This window comes from Ambystoma mexicanum, chromosome 3p (genome assembly GCF_040938575.1).
Source record: "Ambystoma mexicanum isolate Mex_15411 chromosome 3p, UKY_AmexF1_1, whole genome shotgun sequence".
NCBI classification, from domain to species: domain Eukaryota; kingdom Metazoa; phylum Chordata; class Amphibia; order Caudata; family Ambystomatidae; genus Ambystoma; species Ambystoma mexicanum.
This window is the reverse complement of record NC_090925.1, coordinates 776679793-776696984: the sequence shown is the minus strand read 5'-3', so window position 1 is coordinate 776696984 and position 17192 is coordinate 776679793. Positions and strand designations below refer to the sequence as shown.

At 45.3% G+C, this 17192-nt stretch overlaps 1 protein-coding gene across 3 annotated transcripts in view; it reads right to left on the bottom strand.

Moving 5' to 3' along the window:
* LOC138580857 (zinc finger protein 514-like) overlaps positions 1-17192 on the bottom strand; it is a 361413-nt gene that overhangs the window by 59474 nt on the left and 284747 nt on the right. For 2 of the 3 annotated variants that reach the window (XM_069651738.1, XM_069651740.1), the window contains one exon: positions 3482-3574. The exons of the other annotated variant lie outside the window; for it this stretch is intronic. In XM_069651738.1, coding sequence (XP_069507839.1) covers positions 3482-3574 — 93 coding nt within the window. The remainder of the gene's footprint in view (positions 1-3481; positions 3575-17192) is intronic. 3 annotated transcript variants of the gene reach the window in all.

Sequence of the window (17192 nt, the reverse complement as noted above, 5' to 3'; positions counted from 1 at the left end):
GATACTATGATCTACTTTCCTGACACTAGAGCTGGTCCGGATTGCCTTTTGGCTGATTGGATTAACACTTCTAGACTCCAGATTCATGTTGGTAACTTGATGTCTTTAGCCCCATTGCATTCTTCTCCACCGACTCATCGGCATACCTATAATGCACGTGTTGCAGAACTTCGCAAAGAAAAGCGTCGAACCATTCGTGACTTAGGACCACCTCATTTAGTTGGTGTTGCTTACTCGATGCTTAAATTAAAAATTGCTCAAAGATATCGAAATAGGTTGAAGGCCATGAAACATGAAATTATGATTGCAGATAATCAGACCATGCTTCGCCATCTTTTGAATTATGACTCTCGTAATATATGGTCGGCACTGAGAGTCTTGACGGGTTTGGGTGGGACCTTGAATGAAGCTGCGGTCTCTGCTACAGCCTGGTCTACTTATATTCAAGCAAAATATGAACTTCCAAGGCGTTTTGCCGATATTGTAGATCCTAATTATCAGAGTTTGATCCTAAAATCCTCGCCCTGGGTATATGATGACATTATTCGGGCGATTGGTAAAATCAAGTGCTCTCGAGCGCCAGGCCCGGATGGTATCCCTCCATGCTTGATTAAGCTGAACCCGCCCTTTTGGGCCAGGATCTTAGAGAACAAATTTGACAGTATTTATCTTTCTGGTTCTATTCCATCCAGCTGGTGTTCGGCAAACATCATCCCTATTTATAACAAAGGGAGTTGGGATGACCCGAATAACTTCAGGCCTATTGCCCTGATGGATGTTTCAGCAAAGATTTTTTCTTACTTGCTATTAGAATCCATCCAGGAAAATATTGTCCAATTGGATGTGCTGTCTCGTTTCCAGGTGGGTTTTCGTAAGCAGTTAGGGTGTTCGCTTAATGCCTTCATTCTAGCACACCTTCATGCCCAAACTAAATCTGAACGGTCCGGTCCGATATATATGGCTGCCCTAGACTTAACCTCTGCTTTCGACTCAATTATTCGAGCTGTGCTTTGGAATAAGATGATCACCTATGGGTTCCCGAGATATCTTGTTGCCATGATTGCACTCCTACATCAGAATACGACATATCGTATTCGATTGTCTAAGGATGGAACAATGACAGATAAAATACCCACACAAATTGGCCTGAAACAGGGCTGCAACTTAGCAGCTGTCCTTTTTAACTTATACTTAGCTGACTTAGAATCCGCATGGGTGGACCTGGTGATATTTCCAGTAAAGCTGGGTAGTCTGGTTATCAATTGGCTTGCCTTTGCCGATGATCTTTTGCTTATGGATAGAACTCCGTTTGGTCTTCAGGCAAAACTTTCGGCATTTTTTTCCTATGCCCACAGAAATAATCTTCAAGTGAACCCGTCTAAATCCTACATCATTGCAATTGCTGATGGAAAGAAAAGAACTGCTGGATTTACCTGGTGTCTCAATGAGACCATTATACCAAAAGTTAACGCCATTCGTTATTTAGGTTATCAACTTTCAGCTGTATACTCTATAGGGATGTGGAAGGAATTGATTAATAAATTCAAATCTTTCACCTCACAGATGAGGATTGTATACCATAGGTATAGTAGATTTTCTTTATTGCCCACTATTCAGTTTTATTTATTAAAAGTTGAACCTATACTTTTATATGCACTTGACATCTGCACCTATGGGATAGAAGAGTTTCTTGATTGTGCACAGGGTAAGATGTGGAAAAAGGTTCTAGGGCTGGCACTGTCCACTCCTAACATGCTGATATGCCATGAAATAGGCATTCTACCCCTGTCAGTCAAATGGCATTGGCGACAAATAAATAATTATGTTAAAATCTTAACACCTCCAAAAAAGAGTTTATATGAAGACCTAGCAAAATTATTGAAAGAAGGTCACCCCCCATCCATGGTTAAGTTTAAGGATGACATGGACAATCTTTTAACAGAAACCCTGATTGATAAGGGGGACTTAATATTGGGAATTCCTGCATGCAAAAAGAAATTTCAACTATACTTTTGGTGTATTTTGGTTGACTCCATTAGTAAAAGTAAAATGTATTATGAATACGCGAAATTCATTAGGAAATTTGGTGACCGAGCGCGTTACTTGGAAATATTTCCGTGCAATATTGCAAGAAAGACCTACTTAAGGTTCAAATGCAACCAATTAATTACCAACGAAAGGTTGAAATTGTGGTCATATGACAGCTCTGATACTTTGATCGGTAGCTGACTTTTCTGCCTTGGCAATGTATTGGAAACTTTAAAACACTTGACCTTATTTTGTTCATTTTTTGAAGTACAACGAAAACTGTCATTTGGAGCTTACTTGTATAATGATTCTGTAACTTGGAAAGAGTCCTTGTGGCAAAGGTTGATGTGGGGTTCAAGCCAGCGACTGATATTGTCCTTAATTACTTTTTTGGTTCCTCTTGAGTCTGCATTGTCCATGAAATATAATGTGCGTAAAGAGGGGACGACCATTGCTGTCGGCTTGGTTGAATAATCTAGACACTTCTCCAGGGTTTTCCACCTAGTTTTTATTGTATTTCGGGTTCTGAGTGGTACTAAGCCTTAGCGCATATTGTTTCCTTCTGTTCAGCACTGAAATAGGTTATATTGAGTTTTGCATTTCAAATTATGAATGATTAAGTCAATGATTGAAAAAAATGTTTTTATTTTTTCTCCTAATCTTGTTTTCTTTTATATGTGATGTTACACTGGGTTTTATATTTATTTTGATGTGTGAATTTGATAGAAATGAATTTCATATGTGTTTTTAAATGTAATTATTATGTTACTGTAAGGTGAATGTAAAAAAAAACAAAAAAAATGGTACCTGTCATTTTGTAAAGGTTTTTTTTAAAATCATAAACAATAAATAAAAAAAATGTAAAAAAGAAAGCTAAAGGAGAAAAAGTTATTTTTATATGAATATATAAACTTTATGCACAAAAATGTATACAAATGTCATTATATTTTTTAGAGAGCATCACCATTAAAAAAAATGATGTGTGTAATGTCTCTCATGTACATCTTGCCAAAAGATTACATTATACATAAGGACTAAAAACCTACCCAAAATGAAAAATGGACAAATCACCACTAAACCGTCAAGTGACTTATATGCCGCGAATGCTCAAACTACAAATCACAGAACTCCCACTTATACCAAAAATTAAAAAGACTGGATCATACATAACACAAACACTTATACTATATAAAAAGTTCAAACAGAATCAATCTCAAATTCCAAAAAGGATGGCACGTCTTCTACACAATGGTTGCCATCCACTAGCCCAAACTCCTGACCTATGCTAACTGTTTGTAATAACTGTGGAGCATATGCAACTCGTGAAACAGAAGGAGCATCACGCATCACCCAGCTTCAACAGTCAACCAAGTGAGAAAAATCAGTAACTCGCTGAGAAATAGCCATTTACCATCCAAGCACATCAATTTCATCAAGAGTGCCCGTTACTCACCTGAGCTGGTGCCAGCACTGTTCTCTTCTTCCTGTGACCCAGTACGGCCCCTCCGACTCACAATTGCTTCATCTGTATTACTTAAATTAAAACCTGTATTGAGGAATAACAATTCTACTGTATAACAAGTTTTACATTCCACAAAGTAAGTGTTGGTAAACAAACATTAAATACAATTTTTAAACCAGAGTATGGTTCACTTCCGGTGATAGGGAATTGGGAGCATTACGACACACTTAGTGGACCATGATTTTTAATTGGCAGAAGGTTGGAAACCTCAGCCCCCTGTGGCATAAATTATGTTTTTTTCTGTTCACAATAGAGACCTGGCTTAACCCTTTCAGCTTCAGTTATTACCAGACAAATGTACCTCTCTGGAGATGTAGACAGCACTCAATCCTTGGAGATATGGTTCATATCCTTTGTTGTATTTATGATTTGGACCACTAGGATTGCTTTGTTCTTAGAACTGTACCTAATTCTCCATACACAAGTGAAGAAATATCGCATTACATTAGAACTACAGCAGCATGAAAAAGATTATTGAGTAAATGGCTGGCAAACTTGCCTAAAGTTCTTCACAAGGACAGTTGCATATACCAATAAGCAAATATCTACCTTTTATTACCTTTTCCATTCTACCAAGCGATACATCTAATCTGCTGGTATAGTTTAAATGACATTTATCCAAGACTATCTTGTAACCACATCCTCCATTTCACCTGAGATCAACTGTCCGACTGTATTGACTTCTCCCTGTTTGCTGTCAAGCACACCCTGTAAACCCACCCAATATTGCATGCTGTGACAGGCAATCCTCTACAGCATTACAACATTCCAGGTCACAGAACAGCCCAGAAAAATAAGGAGGGAGAGTCTTCATCCAGTATTTCAATATACAATTTGTAGCTACACAAATGCTCACTCCCGTGGCATAAAACAACACTCCAGCCTTAATAAAACAACAGAGAGACCTAGAATGACACCTGCTTCAATAATCCTGGATAATTCTCCCATGACCTTGTTCCAAAATATTTTCATGACACTGCAGCTCAAAACAGGTGAGGGAAATCCCCTTAAGTCTGTCACACTTAACGCACATCGGGTCAAATGCTACATCAAAAGTATACAGATCTCTGGGGAATCTGTAAATCTTTGTGAACCTGTGATGAATAAGACTATATATGGTACTCAAAAAAAACATATTTACTTTGCTGACATGATCTTTTCAACTGCCGATCTGGAATGATCCTATTGAGCTCTACCTCCAGTTTTTGTTTAGCCTTCATGTGAGTGGGCATGAGGCTTCATGATGTCTTCATCAATCAATTAATGGGACTATATGCATGCACCCGCCTGCTTTGAGACAGCAACAGGTGTCACAAATAGCACAGAAACCACTCACAGTCTCAAGGATGGTTCAAGAGGGTTTGGTTTTATTTTAATGGCCCCAAAGCTGTCCCCTCTCCCGCTTGTCTACCATGGGATTCCTCCCTAATCCAGGCATCCATAACCCTAGTTAGTGGTACCAAATGGTAATCCCTACTATCAAATGCTTGGCTAAGGCTAGAGATTGTCTCCCTAAAATGAGGGCTCTCTAAACTCCCTCTGGCACTCCCTACATACCTACCCTGTTCTATAAGGAATTGGGAAGTGCCTTGCACTTACTCATTCAGATTAAGGATTGTTCACTTGCACCCATACTCAATCTTTCGCTTCTCTACGCTTACTGTCACACCCTACACCTTACTCCACCCTCCACAGATCTCTCTCTCTGATGTTTCACTCCTCCTAGCTCTCCCCTCCATCTTTTGATGTTAGTTCTTATCCCACTCCACTACTCATGGTCCACTCCTCAATACTATTCCTACCACTACTATCCTCTTCCTCCTACCACTACTACTACCCCTCCCACTTCTACTACTCAGCCGCTCTCCTTTCACAAAGTAGCATTTGTTTCACATCCACTCCTTACACTACCTTCTACATATTTGCCACGCAAACACACACACTCACACTGCAGGACCACTTTCACTCCTGTCCCAACACCTCACCTGCTGCACAAATCTCCTCCACAAGTCACTGCCCCTTCCTCTCTCCGGCTGGTCTCTTGGCCTATCACCTCCACCTTCTGTGACTTCACCCATGCAATGCACCCTTCCTGTTCCCTCTGCCATGCTTAAATCTCTCCAGCCCTATTCTGATTGCCAACATTCCTTAGCCACACCTGCTCTATCTTCCCCTTCTATTCTGTTTATGTATTGGGGAAAGTCTTCAAAAGGGCACTAAACCCCACCAACTTTTGCCTGATGGCATTACTGCTCCTTGAGCATGGCAGCATAAAGAGAGCAATGTCACTGTTTGTATTCCAGGCTGGCGGCATTCCAGTACATTTTGGGTATCAGTGTATTTCCTCGATTGAGGCCCTTGTGGGTTAAGGGAATATAGTAAAGGTCATGTGTCCTCATTTTGATAACCTCTGTACGAGGGCTATTCTCCGCTGCAGTGGCTTTTTCCCTATTGCAATTAGCAGCGCAGCACCAAAGGTCTGCACTGGGGTTGTGTGCAGCTGCTGCGTCTCCTTCTCCTCCACTTGTGAGCGGTGGCGGTTAGGTCCTGGAGGGAATGTTGCCGCTTGTTGTGGTTTCCCATTATCAATTTGCACGAGGCTTGTGGCTGTCAACGTCTTGGCGTGATTGGGTAGATATTGACCATCTGTCTGGGGGTTCCTATAAGCGAAAACAAAACACTGGCTAGCATCTGTTTGAGGAATAGTCTGAGCATTAAGTAATCTGCACAGATACATACTGGCAAAGAGAAGGGATGGGTGAGCTGAAACCCCTTTCTCAACTACTCTCCCCCTCGCTCCACTTTAAAATCCCCCTATACTTCTCTCTGTACCTCACCTTTCTCACACTTCTACCACTGTATACTCAACAGGTACCACTCTCTCGTACAGAACACTGCAAAAGTATCCTCAGCACTCCAATCCACTGGCCGCCTTAGTCCACAAGTGCTCTACCTGTCCTCAGCTACACACCTTCCAAATGTCCTCTGTGCTGGCCATGCTTTTATAGCCCAGCCTACTGCTTCTAACACTTTTCCGGCTTCAACTGATCTGCCTGGTCACATGCTCCCTTTGGCCAATTTCGGGCTAGGCGAACCATGAGAGGCTTTAAGAATGCTTTTAGCACCACCACCTTTTCAAATCTTCATTTGTGTTTTGGCAACCAGATGCTCAGGCTGCTTGTTTTTCAGGTTGCAGTCTTCCTGTGTTGGTAAGTGTTGAGTTTCCTTCCCAACCGGGCTTGGCGATGAATTCTGTGACTCGTCTGCTCCCCCGCAGTCTCTTCTAACTCTGTTTATTGTTGCTCCACGATTGCCCATAGGTATTTCTGGGGTTGGTTGGTAAGGTGGGTGGCATCTGTTTTTGGTAGGAAAAAGCCCACTCAATTCAATGCCTGGTCTCTTCACTTCCTTGGTTCCAACGCAGGTTTTCTTGTTTGCAGCCAAGTACATTCTGAGAGTTCTCATTCTGAAAAAGACAAGAGAGCTCTTGCCGGAAAAGGGGGCGACAGGCATTGTGGAAGAGACAGTGGTACCAGCGATCATATACAATGCACACTGTTGAGGGCAGGAACTGGGGCACCCCCAACTCCCGTACTCTGTGGTATGACTGCCTTTGGAATATACCCTGGCTGGTCATCCACCCCAGGTTGGAAGGGGTCTCTTTTCCCCCCAACAAGGTCATGACCCCGATCCTGCCACAATAGGTCATATGCTTTGAGAATGTTACTGCGCATTGATCAGTTTTCCACATCTTGTTTTAAGTGAAATATTGTGCTTCTAACCTTCCACTGTGTTTGTTAATTCTGAGATCTGAAAAATCTGCTTGCAGGTGGAATTTTCTACTTATTCAAGACACAGCTCTGCTTCTGCCACCTGTTTATCTAATGTTGTGATTTTTGGACTAGCTCAGAAATTCTTGCTATAATCCTTCTCTTGGTTTTACCTAGAAGGTGCTATAAATCATTCCTGTTGGGTTGGGTGGTGGAGGGGTATTACGCCACAGCTGAAAGGTGCTCTGAAATCACTGGTGCTATTGTTGTGTTCTCCGACTGTTTAGCATTTTCTTGGGAATTCATATGTGGGATGATATCACCTCCCTTTGAAGGTTTCACTTGTTTGGGCATCATTGCAAAGCCCACAAGGAAAGTGTAGCAGCAGTGCTACACAGGCCAGTGTATTATGTCCACTGTTAATGTACCTGACCACAAGGACACCTCTTATCAGTAGAGTGTAGTTTCATCAACACCCCCACAAATCCCCAAAAATAAGCATATGTGGTGCAACAGCAGGAATTTGTCCACCTCCCTATAGTACTAGCTTGCTGCACTGGTTCTAAGCTCTTGGGCAGGTAGAGTAAAGGGTTCCAAACCACAGGATTTGTCCAGAGCACCAGAACGGAAATGCAGCTTAGGATCTGGTGAGTTGCTGAGGACCAATTCAAAATGGCCAGCGTCCTGCAAACTTCTTGACAGTGCTGACCCCCTCACTATGCTCCTTGTAGTGAGGGCAGTCATATTCTCCATTGCCAGGTCACTTTCTGTGCCTTATCTACATGCATCTCAATTCCAGGGTATGACACATACACCATGTCATGGAATTGACAATGACCAGAAATAACAGGAAGGCAACCACTAGATGTATTTATAAAAAAAAACCTCAGATTTATTTTGGGTTTTGAGGGGTTTCTGACAGAAAGAAAAGTAGTAGGTCCAAGAATGTAATCAAAAGGGTTTGTTTATCTATATATTTAAACAATCTTGTTTTTGGCCATCTTTGGTCACCTGCAGAGGGTTCTATGGGTCTGCTGAACAAAGTCAATACCTTCCCTGGGCCCCTACAGTCTTCCCAACACGCAAAAGGTTTGAGAATAACAATAAACAAATGTCAATGGTCTCTTCCCCTCTCTTCTGTTCTTGGTTTGCCAAGGTTTGGGATCTGTGCCCCTCAAAGCTAGATGACGGTTACTCCGGGGTCCTGTATGCCCCAAGGCACTCTACTATTTGAAAAAATGTCCAACAGAAGTCTCCCTGGCCTAAGCTTTTGGGCCCTCCTCAGCCAGTCCGTAAAGCTGCAAATGTCCTGTGGGGTGTCTCAGGTCTCCAGAAGGTTGTAGTTCCTGTGTTGGGTTCCATCTGTGGGGGGAGAAGTCGTGGGGAGACCACAGAGGAGCTGGACACTGTTTCTGCCACTCCCCAAGGTACTCTTCATCTTCTCACTACTCCTATGGTATACTCGGGTGCCGATTATACCCCTATTGACAAAAGGGTGCGGTCACAGATATTTGAAGGACTGGGAGGAGGGTACCCACAGGCGAGACATGGTATCCCCTTTCACTTATGACAACCAAACTAACCCTCCCCGTCCTTTATGGGCTACTGTAGCTCTGCTCGATTTTCCTCACTCAACCTATTACAGTACTGGGACGAGGAAGAGGCGACTAGGAGTAGTGAACACCAGTAGGTCCTTTCACCACTCTAATACCGAGATGAAGAAGATGCCTGCAAAGTAGTGTAAAGGTCAGGCATGTCTCTTTAATTGCAGTCAGGCAATGGCAATTGGGAATTCACACCTGCAACCTGTCAAGTGGTTGCAGGTGTATAAGAAGGGGAGGACCTGCAACAGAGAGACACACAGGCAAACCAGCAGGGAGTCCTGTTTGCGAGGAAGCAGCCGTGGTGGGTCCTACAGGGAAGCCAGGATGCTGGCCGATGATCCGGAGGAATTGTGGGTCTCAGGAGCAGGCGGGCCATATGAAATCAACATGTTTGGAAGCCTTTGGTGTCGGAGATTCTCAGCCATAGCTGCAGACACGGAAACGAAAGCAAAATAGCCGCCAGAGTCCACGGAAGGGAAGCAGGGCTGACAGCGGGAGCAGAAAAGCTTCAGAAGTTTGAGCAAAGCTCGCATTGCAAGGCAAGCCAGCAGGCGGATCCGAAAGGGAATAACGCAGCTGCCCAAAAGGAACGATGAGGATCAGTGAGTGAAGGGGAATGTCACTCGAAGCCGGGTGCTGATAGGGGCTGTGTGAGATCGAGACGAATGCCGAATGACCCGAGTAACGTGTGCAGATTGAAACGGACCCAAAGCCCCACGGGTTAAATGAAAATGAAGCAGCAAAGTAAAAAAGTCACTAATATTGAATATCAAACTGAATGAAAACTTTATATATTGAATACCGAACTGAATGAAAACTTTATGGGCAAAGGTACGTTCTGATGAGATAAATGTGAAATTGCCCGTTGGAAAGCAACACACGAAATAAGAGAGTGTGGAAGTTTGTGAAAGAGCATGACAGAAAGATGGGAAGAAATAAAACCAGCCCGAAGTGAACTTTATGCATGAATTCAGTCCAGCAAGGCCAAAGACTGGCAAAAAGAGTATGTGACACATTGTGGAAAAGCCAAGAGGACAACCAGAAGAGGCCAAGTAAATGTGAATCTTCACATAAAGCCAAGAGGCCAACAAAGAGAAGTTAAGTGAGTGCGAACCTTGACACAGGGACAGAAACAGAAGAACCTGTGTGGGCTGCAGAGCCTAGGGTTCCTGGTTGCGCAGCCTTTGATGGGTGGATTGCGTGGTCGACAACTGCGCCTAGACCAGGCAACCCTCAATTATGAAAGCCAAAGACATTGTGAAGTAAACCAAGAATAAGCAATTTGAAGCGAACTGTGAATCGAATCCAGAAAGAGTGTCAAATTGATCTGGAGCTCTGTAGAACATTGAAAAACTGAAGTCAAGTATAAATTGGCAAGTTGAAGTTTTGGGGAAAAGAACCCTGAGACTTGATGACCTTTAAAACTGTCTTAAGGAAGGAGCCTTCAAGACCCTTTTCTTTCGAACTGTGTTGCCTTGAACTTGGGGAAGGGAACCCCAAGGATTTGTGGAACTATCGTGAACTAGGGAAATGTAATGACTGAGGGGGGTCATTACAAGATAGGAGGTAACCATGCCGCTATTAGCAGCATGGCTAACCCCTTACCGGGTACCGGGTTCCTTGAATGTGGAATTACCGGGCCATTCCGACCTTGGAGGGCCCGGTAATTCCTCATTCAAGGAACCCATCCCCATACCCATTCCCATTTGAGCCCCAATAGGACTTTGAATCTGTTGTGTGCGTCTTGCTTCATGATGCCTTCACACAACAGACGCTTCACTGCGGCAGAATCATAGCTTTGAAGGTAGCAATTACTGTATCAAGCAGCCATCACAGAACGCTGGCTGATCCACATTTAGAAAAGCAGCTGAACTCAAGGAACCTTTCATCATATTACACCTGTGTAACCCAGCCCCTAGGGAAAAGACAGGTAGAGATTGGCCCATAGAAGCAGCCGAGTGCTACAGCCAAAGTAAGAGGGCTAAAAGACCATGAAAGAGGGAATGAAAGGAAAGAGTGTGGGCTGTTCGGGTGGTTAAGTGGAGAGGAGGTGAACCAAGAGACCAGGAGGAAGAGGGGGAGATTGTTAAAGGTGAGCTATTGGCTGATAGAGAAAATGGTACTTGTGTGTAAGAGTGCATGTCTGGTAATTCGAAGGTATAAGCGAGTGTCAGAGTAGGGGACTAAGTGACAGTGTGTGAACAGAGTACATGAGAGTGAAAGGGGTGAATGTAAGAGGAAGGAAATGTTAGTGGAGAGGAGAGTAGAGGAGAAAAAGTAGTAGTAGGTAGAGACAACCGAAGGGACGGCAAGATTAACAAATTAGTTAACTTGGTAATGTTCTTTCTGATGGATGTTCCTCCCATGGATTCCTCATCTATAATATCCATCTCTCAGCACAGCTGCTCTTTGGAAACTTTTCCACTGCCAGGGTGCACAGCGTGATTTGCCTCCACGCACCGGACAGGATGTCGGGTCCAGTATATATATATATAAAGATTCCACCCCATGACCCAAGTTCCACCCTTTTTCCCCAAGCTTTCATTTTTCAAATCTTTATTTAAATTTTCACAAAAAAACAATATATTAAAAAACTTTACACAGCTTTCAAAATTATTCCAGTTTCAAGATAATCCAAACGCATTTTACCTAACTTATCACATATTATAACACAAGCAACGCAATTAAGATCTATAAATCCTACTATTCACAGTAAACCCAACTATTATAAGACAGCAAGATATAATACACACACCACACAGACAAAACAGGACAAATCACAAAACACCCCGCCCCCGTATACATACCCCCCAACTAGACTAACACATATATATTCAATCATTAAATGCTCTATTTTAGACTCATCCATACAAATCATTGAAGGGCCCCCATAATTCCAGATAAGTTTCCTCCCGGTTCTATTTTTTTATTATTATTAACTCTTTATTGGCATTTTTAAAAAAATTAACAGTTCCAACCAAGAAAGAAGAACCCCCCCCCCTCCTCCCCTCCCTTTGGTTCGAGAGTAGTCCCAAAACTTGGCAGATCGTCTTTTGCATTGCGCGCTGTGTTCGATGAATGAGGGCCGAATGCCTTTAGAACCCTCCTAGATCGCCCTCTCCAGGGCGCTCTACTATCCCCAGGAGCTGCATAGCTCGAGGGCAGCATACCACTCTTGCCCTGTCCATCAGATACTGAAAAGGGAAGCCCAGTCTGTGGAGAATTTGACGTGGTCCACCTGCATGGAATACGGGAGCCACTAAATTGCCAACAAGTTCCACATTTTTGCGACCCATTCGTGATCCTGAGGGGGGTCCCTTGCTTTCTATTTGTGGGCCAATACCAAGGCCGCCGCCATCATCATGATCACATAAAGCTTTCACCCTGCCCTGGTTTTGATTGCTTCAAGTGGTCCCCCTCAGACCTATGAGTGTGAGGTCCTTGTACCTCCTGAGCTCAGTTCCTAGGACTTGGTTGGCCGCTTCCAGGACTACCTCCCAATATCTCTCAATTTTCGGGCACTCCCACCATATATGCTCCCAAGTGTCCTCCGGCCCGCAGTCCATCCAACAGAGGAGCAATTTCCCTTGATACATTCTATAGAACCTCTAGGGGGTCAAGTGCCACTAGGTTACCAATTTCAACCAGATCTCCCTCTCGTTAACCTGGGAATCTGTGACCAAAGCCTGGTCCATTCTTTGTCCTCCACCATACCCCCTGAGGCTGTCTCCCACCTCCTCATGTATGGTCTCACTGGGAGTTGCTCTCCTGCCTTCAAATGTTTATAAATTGCTGTGATCAGGTGCCTGTCCCCCGATTCCCTGCTGAGATACCTTTCAAATAGGGTCAGCTGATGACTCGCTGCTTGTAGCATGGTAGGGAGGTGAAGCCAATGCCTCAGTTGACAGTATCTGACCCTTTCCCTTCGCCTAAAGCGAAGTCTGCCTTACATTGCTCAAACTGTTTCATCTGTCCATTACTGAACATAACCCTTAGCATCCTGCAGCCCCCTTGGTGCCAGGTGTAGAAAGTAGCTGTATTGTACCCCTGAGTGAATTGGAGATTTCCGAACAGGGGTGTGTAGGGTGAGAGGAAAGTCGTAAGGTGGGCCTCCCGCACTGCCTCGTTCCAAGTTCGGCCCACTAGATCCAAGAGGGCGCTACTGTGCATATGATTGGGCCTGTCCTGCTTAGGCTTCCATAAAACAAATTCTAGATCTTCCCCCAGTACCGCCCTATTCACAGGCCTCCATATCTCCCCCCTGGACATCTTTTGGCAATCCCGAAACACTTAATTGGGCTGCCCTATAGTATGCCCTAAAATCAGGGCTCCCCATGCCTCCCTTGTCTGTAGGGGCTCTCATCAGCCTAGCCTCCATCCTCGGGCGTTTGTTGGCCCACACAAATCTGTTGGTCATTCTGTTCATAGCCCTGAAGAAGGCTGGCGGGATATATACTGGTAGTGCGGCAAAACAGTACAGCACTTGTTGGAGCACAACCATTTTTGAAGTATTGATGCGCCCCAACCATGAAATAGCTAGGGGGCCCGAATCAACCAATTTAGACTTAATTTTCTCCATTATAGGTGGGTAGTTAGCCTGATACAATTGTTCAGTTGATTTGGGCAGTTTTATACCCAGGTAGGTAATCGCGTTCCTGACCCATCTATATGGGGAAGTTCCCTTTAAGGCCTCTGCGACTTCCCTCGGAATGGTAAGGTTGAGGATTTCTGTCTCGGAGGCGTTAATTTTGAGACCCGCTACAGCTCCATATTGCAGGAGCTCCATTTCTACCGCTGTAAGGCTGCGTCTGGCTGGGTCAGGGACAAAATCATGTCGTACGCAAATGCTGCTATTTTATGAGCAACCCCCATGAACGGGACCCCCTTTATGTTCTGATTGGATCTCACCGCTTCCAGAGATAACTGGCATCCCTGTTTGGTCCCCCTCTCAACGGTAACTGGTTCCGTCAGATATCCATTTACCGCTAACCGGAGAGTTGGGTGCTGATAATTAGCTTTGACTCTGTCCAAATATTTGGGGCCAAATCCCATTTTCTGCATAGTTGCGAAAAGGAATCCCCACTTCACCCGATTGAAAGCCTTCTTGGCGTCGACCGCCATGAGGAAAGCGGAGATTCGTCTTTTATTGACCTTCTCTATCTGATGGACCAATCCTATGACATTGCCGCCAGTTTGCCGGCCCTTCAGGAAACCTTATTGCTCCGGGTGAACCAGTTTGGGGATTATATGATCTAACCTTGTTGCTAGTATCTTAGCGTGAATCTTGGAGTCCACGTTTATCAGAGATGTGGGACGGTAGAAGGAGCATTCGGTAGAGTCTCTCTCCTTTTTGTGGACGAGGGCGACTTTCGCCTCCTCCATTGATCTTGTGACAAGACTGTCCCAGCCTATTTGGTTAAAAAGGTCGGTTAGGGTCAGTATTAACAATTCCATGTGGGTTTTATAAAATTCAGCTACAAACCCATCTGGGCCTGGAGATTTAAGGGTAGTGTTATGCTCACCTGGTCTCTGCGGGGGCGTTGGGGCACGGTTGGAGCCCTTCCTCGACTTGGCTCCCCTGGATCGCCTCCCTCTCCCAGTTACTGCAGAGCCTGCTGTTCTGGGTGCTGGTAATGCCCCTGAGAGAAGATGAGAGGCAATGAGAATGGCGTGGTGGTGTCGTGACTTCCCTCAACCCTCTCGTGTCAAAATGAAGTGCGCAAGCATTTTCCCATGCAAGCTCACCTGTTGTGTTGTAAAGTTGAGCTATCCGTCCTGTTTCTTATAGCAGTGGCGCGTAGAGTGGACCTAGTTGCTTCACTGGTCCTTGGAAGCGTTGATCCAGACCGGCTGCGACCAATCGACTTAGAAGGTAAGTCTTTTGGTTATGATTACAGTTTGTTTATTATAATGGGGTCATTACGAGTATGGCGGTAGGGGCTTAACGGCACCGGTAAGGATGCCGGTGCCGTAACCCCCTACCGCCACATTCAGAGGTCCCTTAGCGGGTCCCAGCAGGAACGGCTGGACTGACCAGCCATCCTTAGCGGGACCAGTTAAGGGACCATGGAGCTCATAACGGGCCCGCTATTTGCGGGCCTGTTATTAGCTACTTCCCCATTCCCATTGAGCCCCCATGGGAATGGTATGGTATGGTATGGGTATGGGGCTGAAATGGGAATGGGGAATGGTATTCAGAATGGGGACCTACCAGGTCCTCCAAGGTCGGAATGACCCGGTAAATCCCCATTCTGTCTACCCGGACCCGGACCCGGACCCAGGTTTGGAGGCAGCCATGGTGCTAATAGCACCATGGCTACCTCCAAACTCATAATGACCCCCAATGTCTTTTGTCTTGATCATTAAGAGTATGTTTTATCTCTTCCCAATAGGTGTGAAAATGCAGATCGGAGTCGTGGAGCGAATCCGGGGATTCCCCTGAGGATGATGGAGCTCCCGAATTAGCTGGTAAATTGGCGTTTATGATGGAACTCTAGTCTCAAGTACGGCGCAGCCAAGCGTTCGTTATCTATATGATTTCTAACCTGTTGTGTTCTTTCTCCCTTGGAGGAGAAGGCCGGCGGCGTAGAGCGAAGTCTGGATGTTCGACGCAGCTCCGCGGTTGCAGGATGACGGTATTGCGAAGGAGAAGAAAAGAAGCAGAGCTCCGATTAGCTGAACGCCCGGATCAGGTGAGAAGAAGGCTCCGACTCCGATAGTGATGGGATGCAGGTAAGAGGAGCCTTCAGCGATGGAGTAGCTGGATTCAGGTAAAAGGCGTCTACAGCGATGGAGTTGCTGGAATCCGGTAAGATGTCTTCATAGATGGAGCAGCTGGAATCAAGTGGATGCTCAGGTAAGGCCAGCGGTAAGCGGTACGCTGCAGAAAGCAGACTAACGCGAAGCGGAGGCACGTAGATGTGTAGCCTTATATAGGCTGGCTCTGGCCCCTCCCTTTAGCCCCACCAAGTGGCTCCACCTTGCCCCTCCCAGGGACTCTTACACGTGCCTTCCAATGATGTTCTATGGCCACGCCCGGCCCTGATGCACGTGCCTTAGGCAGAGTGTACAAGGCACACTTTTTCATGAGCCTGGCGCCAGAGGCATTTGGACCCTGGGGGTGAGGAAGGACTGGACCCTTGTCCAGTGGCCATGACAGGTAGTAATGATTTGATTGCAGCCCTCACTTTGTCCTCCGTGATGTCCTTTTCTAGTGTTTCCTTCTCCTCATCTGATATGCAGGCTAGCTGGACTCCATTTAAGTATTCTATCTGGGTCGTATGTTATGGGTTATCGGAAGCGTACAGGGAGGAGTAAAAACTGGTGAATTCCCGTTTGATGTCGTCATTATTGGCACTCCCCCCTCCCCAAGTTTAATTTTCAATATTGTTTTGTCTTTCTGTTCCTTTCTAAGCATTCTCGCCAGCAAGCGATCCACCTTATTTGCTTTGATGTAGTATTTCTGCCTAAGCTGTAAGAGTTTGCGTTCGGCCGCTCGGGTCTGGATTATATCTAGCTGTCCTCGGGCAGCTCTGTACACTCTCTTGGTGGCCGCGGTCTGATTAATACCCATATTGGCCATTATCCCTTTAAGCTCCTCCTCCAGCCGAGCCTCCTCTAATCTTATTTGTCGGTCCATTCTCGCCTTGATTGCAATAACAGAGCCTCTCAAGGTGGCCTTGAAGGCATACCACCTTACCTGAAGAGTCGTGTGCCCCACTTTGTTGTTCGTGAAGAAACATTCTATTTCTTCGTCCACGTCCCGGGTAAGAAGTTGATCTTTGAAGAGGGGTGTCGGGTAGCGCCATTTCCACAGTCCCGTGGGCCTCCTGTTTCCCTTGATGTGTAGGGTTATTTGGGCGTGGTCAGATAGTATTGTAGTGCCGATAGTAATATCAAGCGCCTCTGCCAGTAGGGTTCACGATAGCCAGATGTAATCTATTCTGGAGTGGGAGCGGTGGGGATGCAAATAAAATGTGTAGCCCTCAGTGTCCCTTTTATCCCCCTCCACACATCAACCAGGGCCAGATTGCTAATTTTGTCCCTCAGTTCGTGCGTTGGTCCACTTTGTGGGGTCGCTGCCCAAGAGCTCCTATCCTTGGTTGGATCCCAAGCGATATTGAAATCGCCAGTAAGTATAATCGGGAATCTGGCGAAACCCTCGAGTTTGTCTAGTGTCGTTTGAATAAAGGGATCTTGTGCTGTATCCGGAGCATTAAGAGTCGCAACAGTGAACGCCGCCAACTCCCCTCTAGACACTCTGCCAGG